The sequence below is a fragment of the Mercurialis annua genome, linkage group LG2, assembly GCF_937616625.2.
Source record: "Mercurialis annua linkage group LG2, ddMerAnnu1.2, whole genome shotgun sequence".
NCBI classification, from domain to species: Eukaryota; Viridiplantae; Streptophyta; class Magnoliopsida; order Malpighiales; family Euphorbiaceae; genus Mercurialis; species Mercurialis annua.
The window spans coordinates 45,237,632-45,252,388 of record NC_065571.1 but is presented as its reverse complement, the minus strand read 5'-3'; the positions used below and the strand labels follow the sequence as shown (position 1 = coordinate 45,252,388).

Genomic DNA, 14,757 nt, shown 5'->3' with positions numbered 1-14,757 from the left:
GTTGGCAAACACAAAAAATATTGTTGACAGAATCAAAATTGAGGTTTCAAAATCATATGATTTTCAAACAATAGGAATCAAAGTGTAAATTATGATAAATATAAAGAGTTTTAAAGTAATTGTAAAAAGAGGAGGTTGAGAGATTTCAACAATGGATTAGCCCATTTAGCGGTAGGCATACCTTAGCAAATTAAAACCAGTGCATGCACAACTTAATTTTCTAATTTTAGTTTAACCTATGTTTTTTGTTTTAAATTTTGGGTGGCTGTCAAAAATAAAAACAAAAAACTCCACCAACTGAGTTTGTGCTACTGTTTTAGAATGCATATAAATAAAGAACCTAGTCACTCTCAAAATTTACACTTGCCCCTTTGATAATAAGATTGTTTGTATTTGAGTTGAAGTTTTAAAGAAATTTAAAGAATTGTAGCAATGGCAACTCATCAAACATTCTTGTTATCATCCCTTGTGATGTGCTTGCTCAGTTTACAGCTGAATGTCATCTCAGGCTCAGCTGATGATGACGGTGGATGGCAGTCAGGTCACGCCACCTTCTACGGTGGTAGTGATGCATCTGGCACTATGGGTAAGTTTTTCTAGTTATATATGCTGAGATAACGCTCCGCCGGAATTATAAAATAATTACCGAACTATAAAAAAATCATAAAATGGTTACCAAACAATAATTTTATTATAAAACAAATGCTAGACTATTTTTTTTTTATAAAATAGTTATCAAACTATAGCTTTATTATAAAATGGTCACAGACTAGTCGTACAGTTATACGTAAAGTAAAATACTATGTTCATCCACTCTTCAAATTCAATGAGCGTTTGCGTGCATAAAACGTGGTGGCCAAATCTATCTTATTTTTTTTCAAAAACACTTGTCTTCACTTTTGAAGTCCAATGAACATTCGCATACGAGGGAGGTGTATTAGAGCTAATAAAACCACAATTAAAGTTGTACCGAACTAGTACCATATTTGACTTTAAGGCTAGGAAGTCTCAAAAATTGATTCTAATAGGAGCCAATTCACCAAAGTTTTAAAGAATTAGGTATGCAAATTTAAACAATTTAATGAACTAAAGATGGGTTATTTTGCAGGAGGGGCATGTGGATATGGGAAACTGGATAGCCAAGGATATGGAACGAACACAGCAGCATTAAGCACAGCACTGTTCAATGATGGGTTAGGGTGCGGTTCTTGCTATGAATTGCAATGCAGTAACGATCCACAGTGGTGCTTACCCGGTTCGATTACGGTGACTGCTACAAACTTTTGCCCACCAAATCCTGCTCAGTCTAACGACAATGGTGGATGGTGCAATACTCCTCTCGAGCATTTTGATTTGGCTCAGCCTGCTTTTCTTAAAATTGCTCAATACAAAGCTGGGATTGTGCCTGTTTCTTATAGAAGGTACGCTTTTACTGCACTGCACATTTTTGTTCATCATTTTGCTAAAATTATTGGCAACATCCGTATTTGAGTGCATGCCCTATCACTTAAAATTCCTACATTTTTGTTTGTTCTTATTGAATTCCGACATTTTTAATTTTATAGATATTAGGTTCCTCTGTCACATAATTGGAGTATGTATATTTTACAATATTAGCGCAATTGAGATAATTTTTTATTCATTTTTTTTTCCAAATTAAATCTTTACACTTTTATTTGTATTGAAAGTTTCTCGAACCAAATTTTTCGGTCTCACTGACACCGTTAAGTTTTTTTTTATGATTGAGATACCTAATGTTTACAAAGTAAAAATGTAAGGACCCAACATTTAGAAATTATAGTGAATAACCCAATTAAAAAAAGTGCAATTTGCCAAATTTATTATTAAAAGACAGGTTCAAGAAAATTTGTAAATTAGTCTGTGCTCACATCACTAACATTTTTATCAAAAATATATTTGGTGTTCCATATTAGAAAACAAATACGAGTAAAATTCAAAATTCTTATTGCAATGGTAAAAAAAATTATAATATGTATAATTTATTTGCAACTAATCCTAAAATATTTATACGAAATTTCTAATATGAAATGTAAGACACACTCACAATTTTACATTTTGATCTGTTCCAATTGCATGGTATCGATAAGTTGCTGATAAAAATATAAACTGAGATTATAATAATGAATTTAAATTTAAATCATAACTTGATTAATTCAAAAATAATGCAGTATGAATTATTTTTACAAAAAAGAGTTAATGGGGATGATGATATAAAATATTTTCCTAAATTTTAATGAAAAATGTGGTGTTGGCAGGGTGCCATGTGTGAAAAAGGGAGGAATGAGATTTAGCATCAACGGCCATTCTTACTTCAACTTGGTGTTGGTCACCAATGTTGGAGGTGCAGGCGATGTTAAATCAGTTTCAATCAAAGGCTCTAAAACTGATTGGCAGCCCATGTCCAGAAATTGGGGCCAAAACTGGCAGAGTGATTCTTTTCTTGATGGCCAGAGTTTGTCTTTTCAAGTCACAGCCAGTGATGGTCAAACTGTCACAAGCTCTAACGTGGTGCCCTCTAATTGGCAGTTTGGTCAAACCTTTGAAGGTGGCCAATTCTAATTTTTTTTTTTAACGGACGATTACATAAATTATTCAGGCTGAAAAGAGGCGAAGAAGTGAAGAAGTTCCACAGGCAATAAAAGAAAGAAAATTAATATTTATATTTATGGTTGAGTGAGTCCTTGAAGAAGTGACTATATAGAGGCTCAGGTGGCTAATTAATAGTTTTTATATTTTCCACATGTAATTGTCAAGAGAAAAGGAGCAAATATGCCCCTATCATATGTAGTAGAGCATAACTTAGCCTTTAATGAACTTTTAATTTCAATTAACATGATGTTTTAAAATTGGTTTAATCCCTTTGGATAAGCCCTCTATTGTAGTGTTGTTAATAAATAAAAATGCCCCGTTAGACATTGCTCGCGTGTAAATTGATTGATGTTGATGTTGTGGATACGAGATCTCCATATTTGACCCACCGACCTTTTCCTCTCCTTGTTTTTCTATGTTAGTCACATAGATAATAATTGATATAAGGAGTTTGAATACCAACTAAAAACTTCATAACATTCTTATATTATCCTGTACTTTTGCGGCAATGATCTACTTGTGATTCTGAATTGTAATATGTTAAGATTAGAACATGTGGTGCCTTGGTTTTGTCTTGATGTGTGTCTCATTTGTTTTGTACGAGTACTCGATATTGGTTTGATTCATGTCGACTGTTTGCATTATAAGTCATGTTGTTGACACGTATCATTCATCAAGTGGCAAATTTGATTGATTGTATAATTATGAGGTGTTTATGTAAGGTTTCGAGGTGGGGTGAGTGTTCCTTGAGATTTGGAATATTTCCGGGTGTTTTTAACTTTTCGTTTTAGCCTAGAAAAATCAAGTTTCGTGAGTCCATGTGTAGTGGACGATTGTTCAATTTACTTAAATGACTTTTTGCACAGTTAAAGACCTAGTGAACGATTGGTAATTAGGCTTTGGACGATTCTTCATCCTGAAAATCCTATAAAAAGCATTTTTTGCTTTTGAGAGAACACACAAACCCTAAAGCCATTTTATTAGCCCCAACTCGTCCCCTATACAGATCCATGATATTTTTGAAAGAAAAGACCTTAAACCACTTCTAAGTACTTGATTAAACACTTTCAAGTCAAGGATTTTGGTTAATTAAGGTTCGGGTGTTGTATTTTAAACTCATTGGTGTCTCTCTTCACTTTTTCCTCAAACCCTTTTGATTTGGCTTAGAGAGCTTTAAAAGGTAACCTTTGATCCTTGTAGACGACTTGAGTGTTTGTGTGGTTTGGGTACCGTGGAAATGTGTAGAGATTGGGAGTATATGTGTTATTTATGCTTAATTGATGATTTCACATGCTAATTAACCTACTTACCATGATATATGTTGATGATATGTCTTAGAAATAATTGATTTATTGGATTTGGTTGTTACCCTTGGTTAGGGTTTATGATAATTTGGCTTGGTTTGGTTAATTGGGTTGTGAATGTTAATTGTCATGTGTTCTACATGTTATAGGTATTATGGGAAGTCTTTTGGCATGAGTAATGGTTCATTCACATATGATATTGAGTTTTGGTGATTTGAGTCTTGGCTATGTTGTACTCCATTATTTTATAAATGAGATATTGAGTTTATGTTTTAAATATATTTTTCAGATTTATGAGATATCGTACTTATGTTTTATTCATGGTTATAGAGGGATTGACTTGAGTCTCAAAAATTGTTGGTTCAGGCTTGGATGTTGTGAGAACTCGACAAAAATGATTTTTATGCGATGACAAAAATTATATAAAATTTATAACTATTGAGCCTAAATGAGGTTTCCGAAAATTGATTTTTAAAACTTTAGAGCATAACTAAAACTCAAAGGCAAGATATGTATTGGTTGATTGGTTGAGTGTTGACGTGTTTCTATTATTGGTATGTCGAGTTGCATGTATAGTTGTTTGAGTGGTATATAGAGTTAGGTATGCATTTTAAATGCATATTGATTTTTCATCCTGTTCACAGACTCGTCTTCTACTCAAGCATCGGAGTTGGACCAAGGGTAGTGGAACTTCCAGAGTTTTCGGATTGTATCGCGTTTGTGATAGTTATATATATAACCATTCTCGAGTGCCAATACACTGATGCACTCGAGAAATATAGCTTTGGTTAGATCCATAACCTAGTATTTCCATGCCAAAGCTGCTCAATAAGGGTTAAGCATTAACAACATGAGGTCACACAAAGCTCATCACCTGCACAAACAGTCTGTCCTACCAATTGCGAGTTTACTTATGTTAATCCAGTTATATTTGATGCAATTGTTCCTGTTGTGTGCACTTGCTATGGTGTTTATATGTCTTTGGCTAGTACACAATTGTAAGAGAGGATGTGACTTAAGCGGTTGCATCAATGGAGAGTGACTGGCTTTCTCTAGGCCAGTTTGAATGAAATGTATAGAAGTCTTGACCCACTATATTCCACCATTATTAACACTGAGTTTGTTGAAATATTTAAACCTATGTAACCATTCAAACACAATCTAACAGCTAACACTAGTCATGTACCATAATAGAGACTCATAGAGAGGGTTACAGGCAGTTGACACATGCATATTCGATGAAAGTAACCCAAAAAGTTGACATAACTGTAGATTATTTATATGCAAATGTGCATAACGTAATTGATGTTGGGTCAATTACAAGACAAGACATAGACGGTTCACCTATTTTTGAAGTTTTAAATTTCAGAATGAATAGGAATCATTGCTGCCCCTAATTTTGGCCAAACAAAGGATTAAATCCACTTATTTTTCCAATGCCCTTTTGCTAAAAGGATTTGGTTTGCTTCGTCACTATCTTTTCAATCTCGTATGATTAACTGTACATCTTTCGCAGTTGTGTGGTCAAATATTAGCACATGCCTTATGCAACTAGGTCCAATAAACAATATCAGAACCTATTGCTATATTTTTGGGCCATTTGGAAGGCCAAAAATGCAACAATTTTTAAAGATAAAGTTTGATCGGAAATCCAAACCTTGAATTATGCCAAGGACTATAAAAAAGAATTCATAGCTAAGGAGGCAAAATAAAAACAGGACCGCTGCTACATAATATTCATCAAGGTCACTTTGACCAAAAAGAGTATACCTCGGTTTATTCGCAGGAGACAATTATTGGTATATATGAAGCATGGACAAATAAAAAAAAGGAAATATGGCTCTATAGCAGGGATAGCGCAAAACCACGAAAGAAATACTTTACATACATTTTCATCTATTTTTCAATTTGTTTGGGATCCTCACATCATGAAATTTTTGGCACTTTAAGAGGTCATCAAATGACGCCTATATATGTATTGGATCAAAGTTTTCTATGAAGGCAAAGCCATTCAAGTAGCCCAACTGGTCAACTTGTGGTCATGTCATATTGGGTATTTGTCAAGATATCTGAGATTTAAAACCGCTTTTTCAATATTGTAATTTTTGTTATAGTCAATGACCGAGAAGCTTATAAACTAGCTCAATTGGCTACAACCAATTTTGTTCTCTCGCTTAGTCAGGGGTTAATATGTTAATCTCTTCTATGCTATGTATCTTTGGGAAAAAAGACTATGAAAGTTGAAAAAAGAAATTTCATTTTTCTTGCAACAATTAATTATATAAAAAAATTTCAAATATTAAATCTACAAAACTTAAACCTAAATGAAATCGATCGTTAACTAAATAGCGCATACACTTTATTCAATCAACGTGTTCCGTTTCAAAAACGTTTCGGTTACTTGACGTCTCAACGAAACATTATTTTCACATAGAAAATTTTAAGAGAACACCTTTTTGTCGTGACTATGTTTAAATATATAATTTTTCTGTGCATGTGTCCATACCACCTATCTAGTTAGACTTTTTATTGATTGTGATTTTCTTATTTTTGATCCGATTAATTATTTTTTCCCTATGTTAGTTAAGAGTACATGAATCAGTTATGCTTTATTTCAGCAATTGATTATCTCCTTTAAAATACTATATTTTTGTTATATTTAAATAATTAAAAAATTTAATTATAGGGATTTTTTACATAATTATCCAAAAAAATTACAAAAATACTAGCACGGGAAAATAAATTTTTGGAATATTGAAAAATATTTTCAAAAATACTGGTTAAAAGATACACTAGAAAATACCGAAGGTACAATAAAAAACACTTAAAAAACTCTTAAAATACCCCTAAAAATACTTACCCAATATATGACAATCAACAAAAAATAAACAATTCATTGGTCAACAGTGAGCATACTACTTATTGACTAGAAATTGACCACTGTTGCCGCCATCGGTCGGGCATTTTTCCGGCCAAATTTCTAGCGACGGGACTCCGATAGTGTGTTTTTTGGTATTTTGTTAAATGCAATATTTTGTAAATAAAAATTAAAAATAAATCAGAAATATTTAAGTGATCAAGATAGGAAGTGTAATTTTGAAAAGTTTATCAGGTAAATATAAAATATGTAAAATACACATTATATATTAAAGTATTAATTAAATATGAAATATTTAAAGTACAGTATTAACAATCTAGGCAGTCTCACAAATTCGCTTTTGTCGACCTAAATTTAAAAAAATTAAGAAGATTTAGAATTACTTAAATATACTTTGTACCCCTATTTTAATAATTTCCTTCCAATTTAATCCCCGAGAGAACCGGTGGGCCAATCCTTTGAGCAAAAAGCCAAGCAATTTTAATAACTCTAATTTCTCAATCAAATAGATTGAATCTTAATAATTACAATTTTAATATCGTCTCTCTCGTCTAATAAATTTCTCTCTTCCTCTGCTTTCATTTTGACCAATCTCTAACTGATTTCAAAACCAGCCTTCCACATAGCTCATGAGGTACGTTAACTGTTTGTTTTCATTTCCGTTATTATCGCCCGTCACATTCTCATTTATTTTGACGGCAAAATTGGCTAAAACGACGACGAAAATGGCAGATCCAGATCAAATTGAAAAGAGAAAGAAGAGAGCAGCGAGGAAGATGAGTAGCAGTGGTGGTGAAAGTCATCATCACCACGCCCCTAAGTTTCAGCTCGGAACCGTTGGAGCTTTGGGTTTATCTGTCGTTTCTTCCGTTTCTATTGTTATTTGCAATAAGGCCCTCATTAGTACTCTCGGCTTCACTTTTGGTTAGTTTTTTAAATTTATCTTTTGATTATTTTAAATGTTTAATTATTGCGATCGAGATTGATTGATAGATCAGTGTGGATTGTGAATGTCGGTTTTTTTTAGGTTTAGGATCTGTTTTGTTAGATCTAATGTTAATTTTTGACGGTGTTAGTATGAATTTTGTTTTTAGATCATGGAATAAGGAAATTTGTAGCTTAGGTAGCACGGATATGGACGTGGCGAAATGGTGTTTGTTTGAATTAGGTTTTAGATCAGGGAATAAGGAAATCTGTAGACTAGGTAGCACGGATATGGACACGGTAAAACAGTGTTGTTTTGAGGTTTCTTATATGAAAAATGAAGATTTGTGTCTGGAATGTTTCTGAAACTGGACATGTTAATTGAATGAATTGTCTGTGCTACCTAGTTGTAGGTGTTAAATTCAAGGAGTTGTGAATTTTTAAGTTTGGACGATTGTTGATAGTTTTGTTGATTACAATGTGTGTGTATTTTGATTGATGTGTTTATGGATGTTGTTTGGGGTGGCGAACAGCGACGACGTTGACAAGCTGGCATCTACTGGTTACGTTTTGTTCGCTACATGTGGCGTTATGGATGAAACTGTTTGAGCACAAGCCTTTTGATGCTAGAGCTGTTATGGGTTTTGGCATTTTAAATGGAATTTCTATTGGTCTTTTGAATCTAAGCTTGGGTTTTAATTCCGTTGGTTTCTACCAGGTATTATATTTATGATCTGATTTTCCATTTCTCGCTGAGTAGCAGGCTACTATTAGCAGTGGTTAATTTCATTTTCCTGTTGTAATTTCATTCTCATGCGTAACACCAAAGGAAAGGAAATGAAAACTGCCTTTATTTTTGTCTCAATATGCATTTTGCTTGAGTTTTGTGAAAAAGGAGAGCACATGATACATGTTTGAATTTTCTGTAACTGTAAAAGAGCAAAAGGTTTTTTTTTTAATTGAAAAGAGCAAAAGGTTCATGTTTGCATTTTTGTAAACTGTAGAAGTAGAATATAAGATGTGCTTTTTGTGTTATATGCTAACAGGGGGCGCTTAATTCTGTTTAATCAAAATTTATAATCAATCTATAAACTAGAGAGGCATTCTTCGGATTTGAGCAACATCTTTAACATGTTGGTATCAAGTAAGCTTGTTTTTGAAAAATTGATGGTTATTATCAAAGAAAATCCATGCTCACACTCCCTGGCCTGCCTTCCCAACATCTTATTTATATAAATTCTAAATGTTCAAAATTTTGAAGTATAAAATAATTGGGCTGTAATAGTCTGAAACTAAAATCTTATTTGTAGATGACAAAATTGGCGATTATCCCTTGCACTGTTCTTTTGGAGACACTTTTCTTCAGGAAGAAATTCAGGTATCTGAATCATGCTCTTTTGGAGACACCTTTACAATTATCGATCTCTAGTCGTTTTCATGGAATATAAAACTTCTGTGATTACTGTATGACTTCATTTAAGATTCTTTGCATGCTTATTTAATTTGAAATGATCTGAGATATGAAAGGCATACTTCATTCATATGTTTATAGTTTTGTTTTTGAGAAGACATATGTTTATGGTTGAACAGCACCTTCTACGATTTATCACAGATGATATTGTAATGACCCATTTTTCGTGGGTATGCTATTTATCTTTGTGCTTCTGCTTCTTCAGTCTTGATGAAACCTTAAACGTCATTGTCATACCTCTGCTAGAGATCTACTAATAGTTTCAAAATTGTTAATACTTGTTTATAAAACCTTTAACTTCAAAATATTTCTCATTTCTCCAAATGGGCTATTTTTGAGATTTTTTTTAATTCTTACGACTGCATGGGCTGTTTTATCTACCTGTCCTCATAAATTCTTTTAATTGGATTAATGCTATATGCTGAGATGTTTTGCGTTATTGCAGTCGATATATCCAGCTTTCATTGTCTATCCTACTCTTGGGTGTTGGAATTGCAACTGTGACGGATTTGCAACTTAATGTCCTTGGCTCTGTCTTGTCTCTTCTTGCAGTTCTTACAACCTGTGTCGCCCAGATTGTATCCTTAATTGAATCAACTAATTTCCTAGCATTTAGACATGTTAGTGTTTGAGCAAAAAAATAAAAGGAAAACAAAAATCTATATATGTCTATAATTCGGAGGACAAATGGAGACTTCTCATCATTTCTCAATTTTTTCAGAACTATTTATATTTTTTCAATTTTTTAATTATATTTATAAAATACAATTTTATTTACTATTAAGTGTTTCAGTTTGATTAGAACAACACTTCTTTGTTTAGTTTTACTTATTTATGTTCTAAATTCTAATTAAAAGACATCAAATTACTACATTTATCAGTTATTACTAAAGAACTTCACAATATTTTAATTTGTAACAGTAAATTTGAATCTTTTTTTATAAAATTTATTATAATATATTTAAAATATTTGCACAACGACTAGAATAGACTAGTCTCAGACTGCAGACCAACTTTTCTGTGCATCATGCATGGTAATGTTTGTTTTATTGTGTTTGTTGCTTCCATTCTGCTGCTTCTAGAGAGGTTGTAAAATCTTAACCAGTTTACTTTAGATGACCAATACCATCCAGAAGAAATTCAAAGTTTCTTCCACTCAACTGCTATATCAGTCTTGCCCCTATCAGGCGATGACTTTGTTCATAATTGGTCCATTTCTCGATGGATTATTGACTAATCTAAATGTGTTTGCTTTCAAGTATACCCCTCAAGTGCTGGTGAGAATTTTAGATTCCTGAACTGAAAATCTTGGTGTTCTCTAATAGATTGTGCCTATCATACTGATTTGTGCTTTTATCTGGTGGCAGTTCTTCATTGTTCTATCTTGTCTCATATCCGTCTCTGTTAACTTCAGTACGTTTCTGGTGATTGGAAAGACATCTCCAGTTACCTATCAGGTCCTAGGGCATCTAAAAACATGTCTAGTTTTGGCCTTTGGCTATGTTCTGCTTCGTGACCCTTTTAGCTGGCGCAATATTTTAGGGATCCTTATCGCAGTTATTGGGATGGTACTTTATTCTTATTGTTGCTCTCTTGAGAGCCAACAGAAGGCTAGTGAAACAACGGCCAAATTGCCTGAGGTAATTCACATTTCCCCCCATGATTGTTCACATATATAAACTGACTTGAAATTTTATATTTTTCAGATCAAAGCATTTTAAATAAATTTTAAAGCTTTTAAACTGAACTGAACTAAACCAGTCGGTTCTGTTAGTTTTTCAGTTTGGTTTGTTTTTTTTGGTTCCTTTTGCACCAAAAATAAGCTGAAATTGTTTACTCCCAAAACCAAACTGAACTTGGTGTGATTCGGTTATTCAGTTTTTGCACACCTATATATGTCAATCTGGATTGGAGCTAAGTTGAGCTGAGATCTGTAGTCGTTTTATTGCGATAATGCTAAAAATCTGATGATACTTCATTGTATTTTAGGTGAAGGAAAGTGAATCTGATCCATTGATTGGTGTGGAAAATGGAAGTGGATTAGCTGATGAAGCTCCTGTGTGGAATTCAAACAAGGATCTCCATGCATGAGAACCTAAATTGCAAGAATTCATTACCGTAGATGATATAGTAATCGGGGAAAAAATGTTACAGCGATGAAGATGTTGCTGGCATGAGGTCGGTCCATGTGTTGCATTAGGGTACGGATAATCTGAGATTATTACTTCTATTATATGAGATTGAAAGATGAAGGAATTGTTTTGTGATATAGCATTTTTGTTTACTAGTTTTGTATGAATGGCAGCAGCAGGATGATAGCAAAATTGATTTGTTAATTGTATACTGTTTGTTCCAAAATATTAGACAACATTTCATTACTCTTCTTTCTAGATGTGAAGAATGAAAAGTCCTCTACAGCATTGAAGTTTTTTTCCGAAACAAAGAACATTGATGTTTATAGCATTCGTTTTTGGATAAATCGGAACACAAACTCATTAATGTATATTGTGGTGTTCACATTATCATTTTTTTTAAAAAAAAACAGTTAAAGTTTATGTTTTATTTGTAAATTATGCTAAAATTTGTGATTTAAATTGCATTTAATATTAAAAAAATTTAAATTAATTCAAAACAATTCAAACGATAAATTCTAACTAACTAATATTAATTTATAAATTCATCCAATACATAATAATTAGCATATTCATAATAAGAAATTATTTAAAATTAGTAATTAATTTTTTTTTGATTGAAGTGCTAAAAGATAATTGAAATGTAAAAAAATAAATAAACAAAAAAGTCATAAAAAATAAGATAATTCACTTACTTTAGAATCATTGAGTATAAATTGAAGGGTTAATTACATAAAACATCACAATCTTTGCATGTAGTTTCATTTTAATCACGACTTTTAAAAGGTGGCGTTTAATACATGACCTTTTGTTTTATTTCAAATCTATCATCAAAGTAAAATTCGGTGTATTTTTTATAACTAAGAATTCATAATCCTATATACTCTAACCAAAAGATAATAAGATTTGGTGTCCATTTATAATTTAGGTGTTTAATTAATAGTTTAGTGAAGAAATTAGTCAACAAAAATACATTGAAATAATGAATTTTTGAAACAAAATAAAAGGTTGTGTATTTAAACGCCATTTTCTAAATGTCGTGATTTTTTATATAATTAACCCTAAATTAAATTAGAATCCATGAATTGAGGTTTGAAATTTACATTTTTGAACACTAAGTGTAATAAACAACAAAATAGCTTATAATTATTTGAATATATTAATTTTTTTTAATTTTTTAATGAGAAAGAAAAGACATGAGTAGATAGAAATTATTAATATTAAAGTAAATGGGTAAGAAATTCTCTCATAATCTTTTATATGAAGGTGATTAATAATATGTCCTATATAAATAGGAGGAAAATGGTTGTCAATTATTTTTCTGAAAAAATTGGTGTCATCGATTGAGAAAAAATAGGAGTAGGAAGGATGATGGTGTAGGCATAGATGGTCCTATTAACAATCTCAGGGGAAAATATTATGTTTGTGTTCATATGATAAAGTAGTTTTGTATTTATTTTTGTATTTTTAAGTTTGTATCTGGTTGAGAGTTGTTCGCAGAAGTGTTCTGCGAACAACAAAAAATTTTCATGCTACTTCTTTAAACAACACGAGGCTTTCACAAATAGGTAAAAATATTTGCATAAATATGTGCCAGCATGGAAGATCCATGTTATTCGCAGAACACTACTAATAAATAGCGATTTAGCGACGAAAATTAGGGACAGATTCAATTTCCGTCACAATTTTTTTGTCGATAAATTTAACGACGATTCAATTTCTATCGCTAAATTCCCATTTAAATTGGTGGGAGTTATAATGCCAACTTTAGTGATGACGAAAAATCTGTCACTAAAGTTGGCGGGATAGCTCCTGATGTTTCTTTTGACGCGATTAGCGACAAATTTTTAATCCGTTGCTAAAATCCGTCTTTGGCGACGAACTTTAGCGACGGATTAAAAATCTGTCGTTGAAGTACGTTACCAAAAAATTAATTAAATAAAATTATTTAATTAAGAAAATAATTAATAATTTTTTTAATTAAATATGATATTATTCAAATATAACATCATTATAAATGACATAATAAAAATATTTATTATTAATTTATTTAAAAAATAAATAATTATCTTAGAATGCGGGAGTAAATTGCGGGAGCAAATATTTGTTGTTTTTAGTTATATTTATACGTAGATATATAACAAGAATCTGATGTCATGATCCGAGTTCCACTCGAAACTCGAGCCGAGACCGGCGCTAGGGAATGGGAGTGGTTGTTCCAAAACCCGTAGCAAGTCTTAAAACCGTTACAAATTTTCCATGTTTAAAAACATAAAAAGGTTCACAACCTCGTTGCGGAAACACTTTAAAACCTTTTCTTAAAACGCGTTCACCAAATCATAATTGTATTTCAAGAAACCAGAGCGTAAACATCAGTCTCTTATGATGTACCTGCTCTGTTTCCAATACAATGCTAAAATGCTAAAAACACGAAACCAATATTTCTCTCAAACAACTGGTTAAAGCATTTTAGAAAACATGCAGCTTTTAAACCATATATCTTATACAACAGTTCAAATCAGAGTTTATCAAAATAGTTTGAACTACTGTAAACAGAAAGACAGATTTCTCCGTACCCAACTACTTGAAGTTCTACAGATACAGACGACAACTTCCGGAGTTATTGTGGAAATTCGACCTCGTACTTGATAACCTGAAAGGTGAATATTAAAGGGTTAGAAATATAAATATTTATGAGTGAGTCTATACATTTACAGTTGAATATTCAAATCGCATATATATAAAATATTTATATAAATATATATATATATATATATATATATATATATATATATATATATATATTACCAATTACTGGATCCGGATGAAACCCTACAAGGTAGACCATTTTATGGGTCTCAACCTACACAACATGGGCCTTAAACCGCGAACTGAATCACTGCCATCTAAACCGGTATCTGGACCATAACCGTGAAACTGGCATCATAGTGTTGCCTGTGACCGTAACCGTTTAGCCGTCTCAGACTGTTAAGTCAGGTCCGCTAGCACTTCCAACGCCTAATGACATTAACCGACTTCTATGTCAGACACAGTCTCGTATCTAGTGCACTACTGGTGATCACGCAGTTCTATTGACAACCAATAGGAAGTTTGTTCTAATGGATCTTTCATGGTATAATCATACTAGTGCGATTTGTTATTTAAAAACAGTTTAAATATAAATATTTAAAAGTAAAAACCACAAAGTAGACTCACAAAATCGATATCCCCCAAAAGCGTATGCTCCCGATAGTCTACTAGTCAAACACCCTAATGTTCTGACTCGGCAGATCGACTACTCCTCAAATCTAGTTACAAATCAAACGTCAAAACATGACCCAACGTCGAATCTCTAACTTTACTCGTATTGTAAATCTTATAAACTTAAACAAATACAAATCCAAACTCGGCTCGGCGTTAAACACCTTGTTTAACTTT

The 14,757-nt window shown here is 32.2% G+C and overlaps 2 protein-coding genes across 3 annotated transcripts; both read left to right on the top strand.

Annotated features, from left to right (window-relative positions):
- Positions 1-343: 343 nt before the first annotated feature.
- LOC126667072 (expansin-A4-like) lies at positions 344-2,951 on the top strand. Its single transcript, XM_050360038.2, has 3 exons — positions 344-586; positions 1,109-1,421; positions 2,277-2,951. The coding sequence occupies exons 1-3, from the start codon at positions 433-435 to the stop codon at positions 2,578-2,580; spliced, it is 771 nt and encodes a 256-aa protein (XP_050215995.1). The 5' UTR covers positions 344-432; the 3' UTR covers positions 2,581-2,951.
- A 4,349-nt stretch (positions 2,952-7,300) lies between these two features.
- Positions 7,301-11,565, top strand: LOC126669528 (UDP-xylose transporter 3). 2 transcript variants are annotated; one of them, XM_050363017.2, is made up of 8 exons: positions 7,301-7,426; positions 7,525-7,716; positions 8,250-8,434; positions 9,027-9,094; positions 9,633-9,765; positions 10,303-10,464; positions 10,555-10,827; positions 11,177-11,565. In XM_050363017.2, the coding sequence occupies exons 2-8, from the start codon at positions 7,569-7,571 to the stop codon at positions 11,276-11,278; spliced, it is 1,071 nt and encodes a 356-aa protein (XP_050218974.1). In that variant the 5' UTR covers positions 7,301-7,426; positions 7,525-7,568; the 3' UTR covers positions 11,279-11,565. The 2 variants fall into 2 exon arrangements, with proteins under 2 accessions (XP_050218974.1, XP_050218973.1); XM_050363016.1 differs by lacking the exon at positions 7,301-7,426 and having other exon boundaries at positions 7,518-7,716.
- Positions 11,566-14,757: the final 3,192 nt, after the last annotated feature.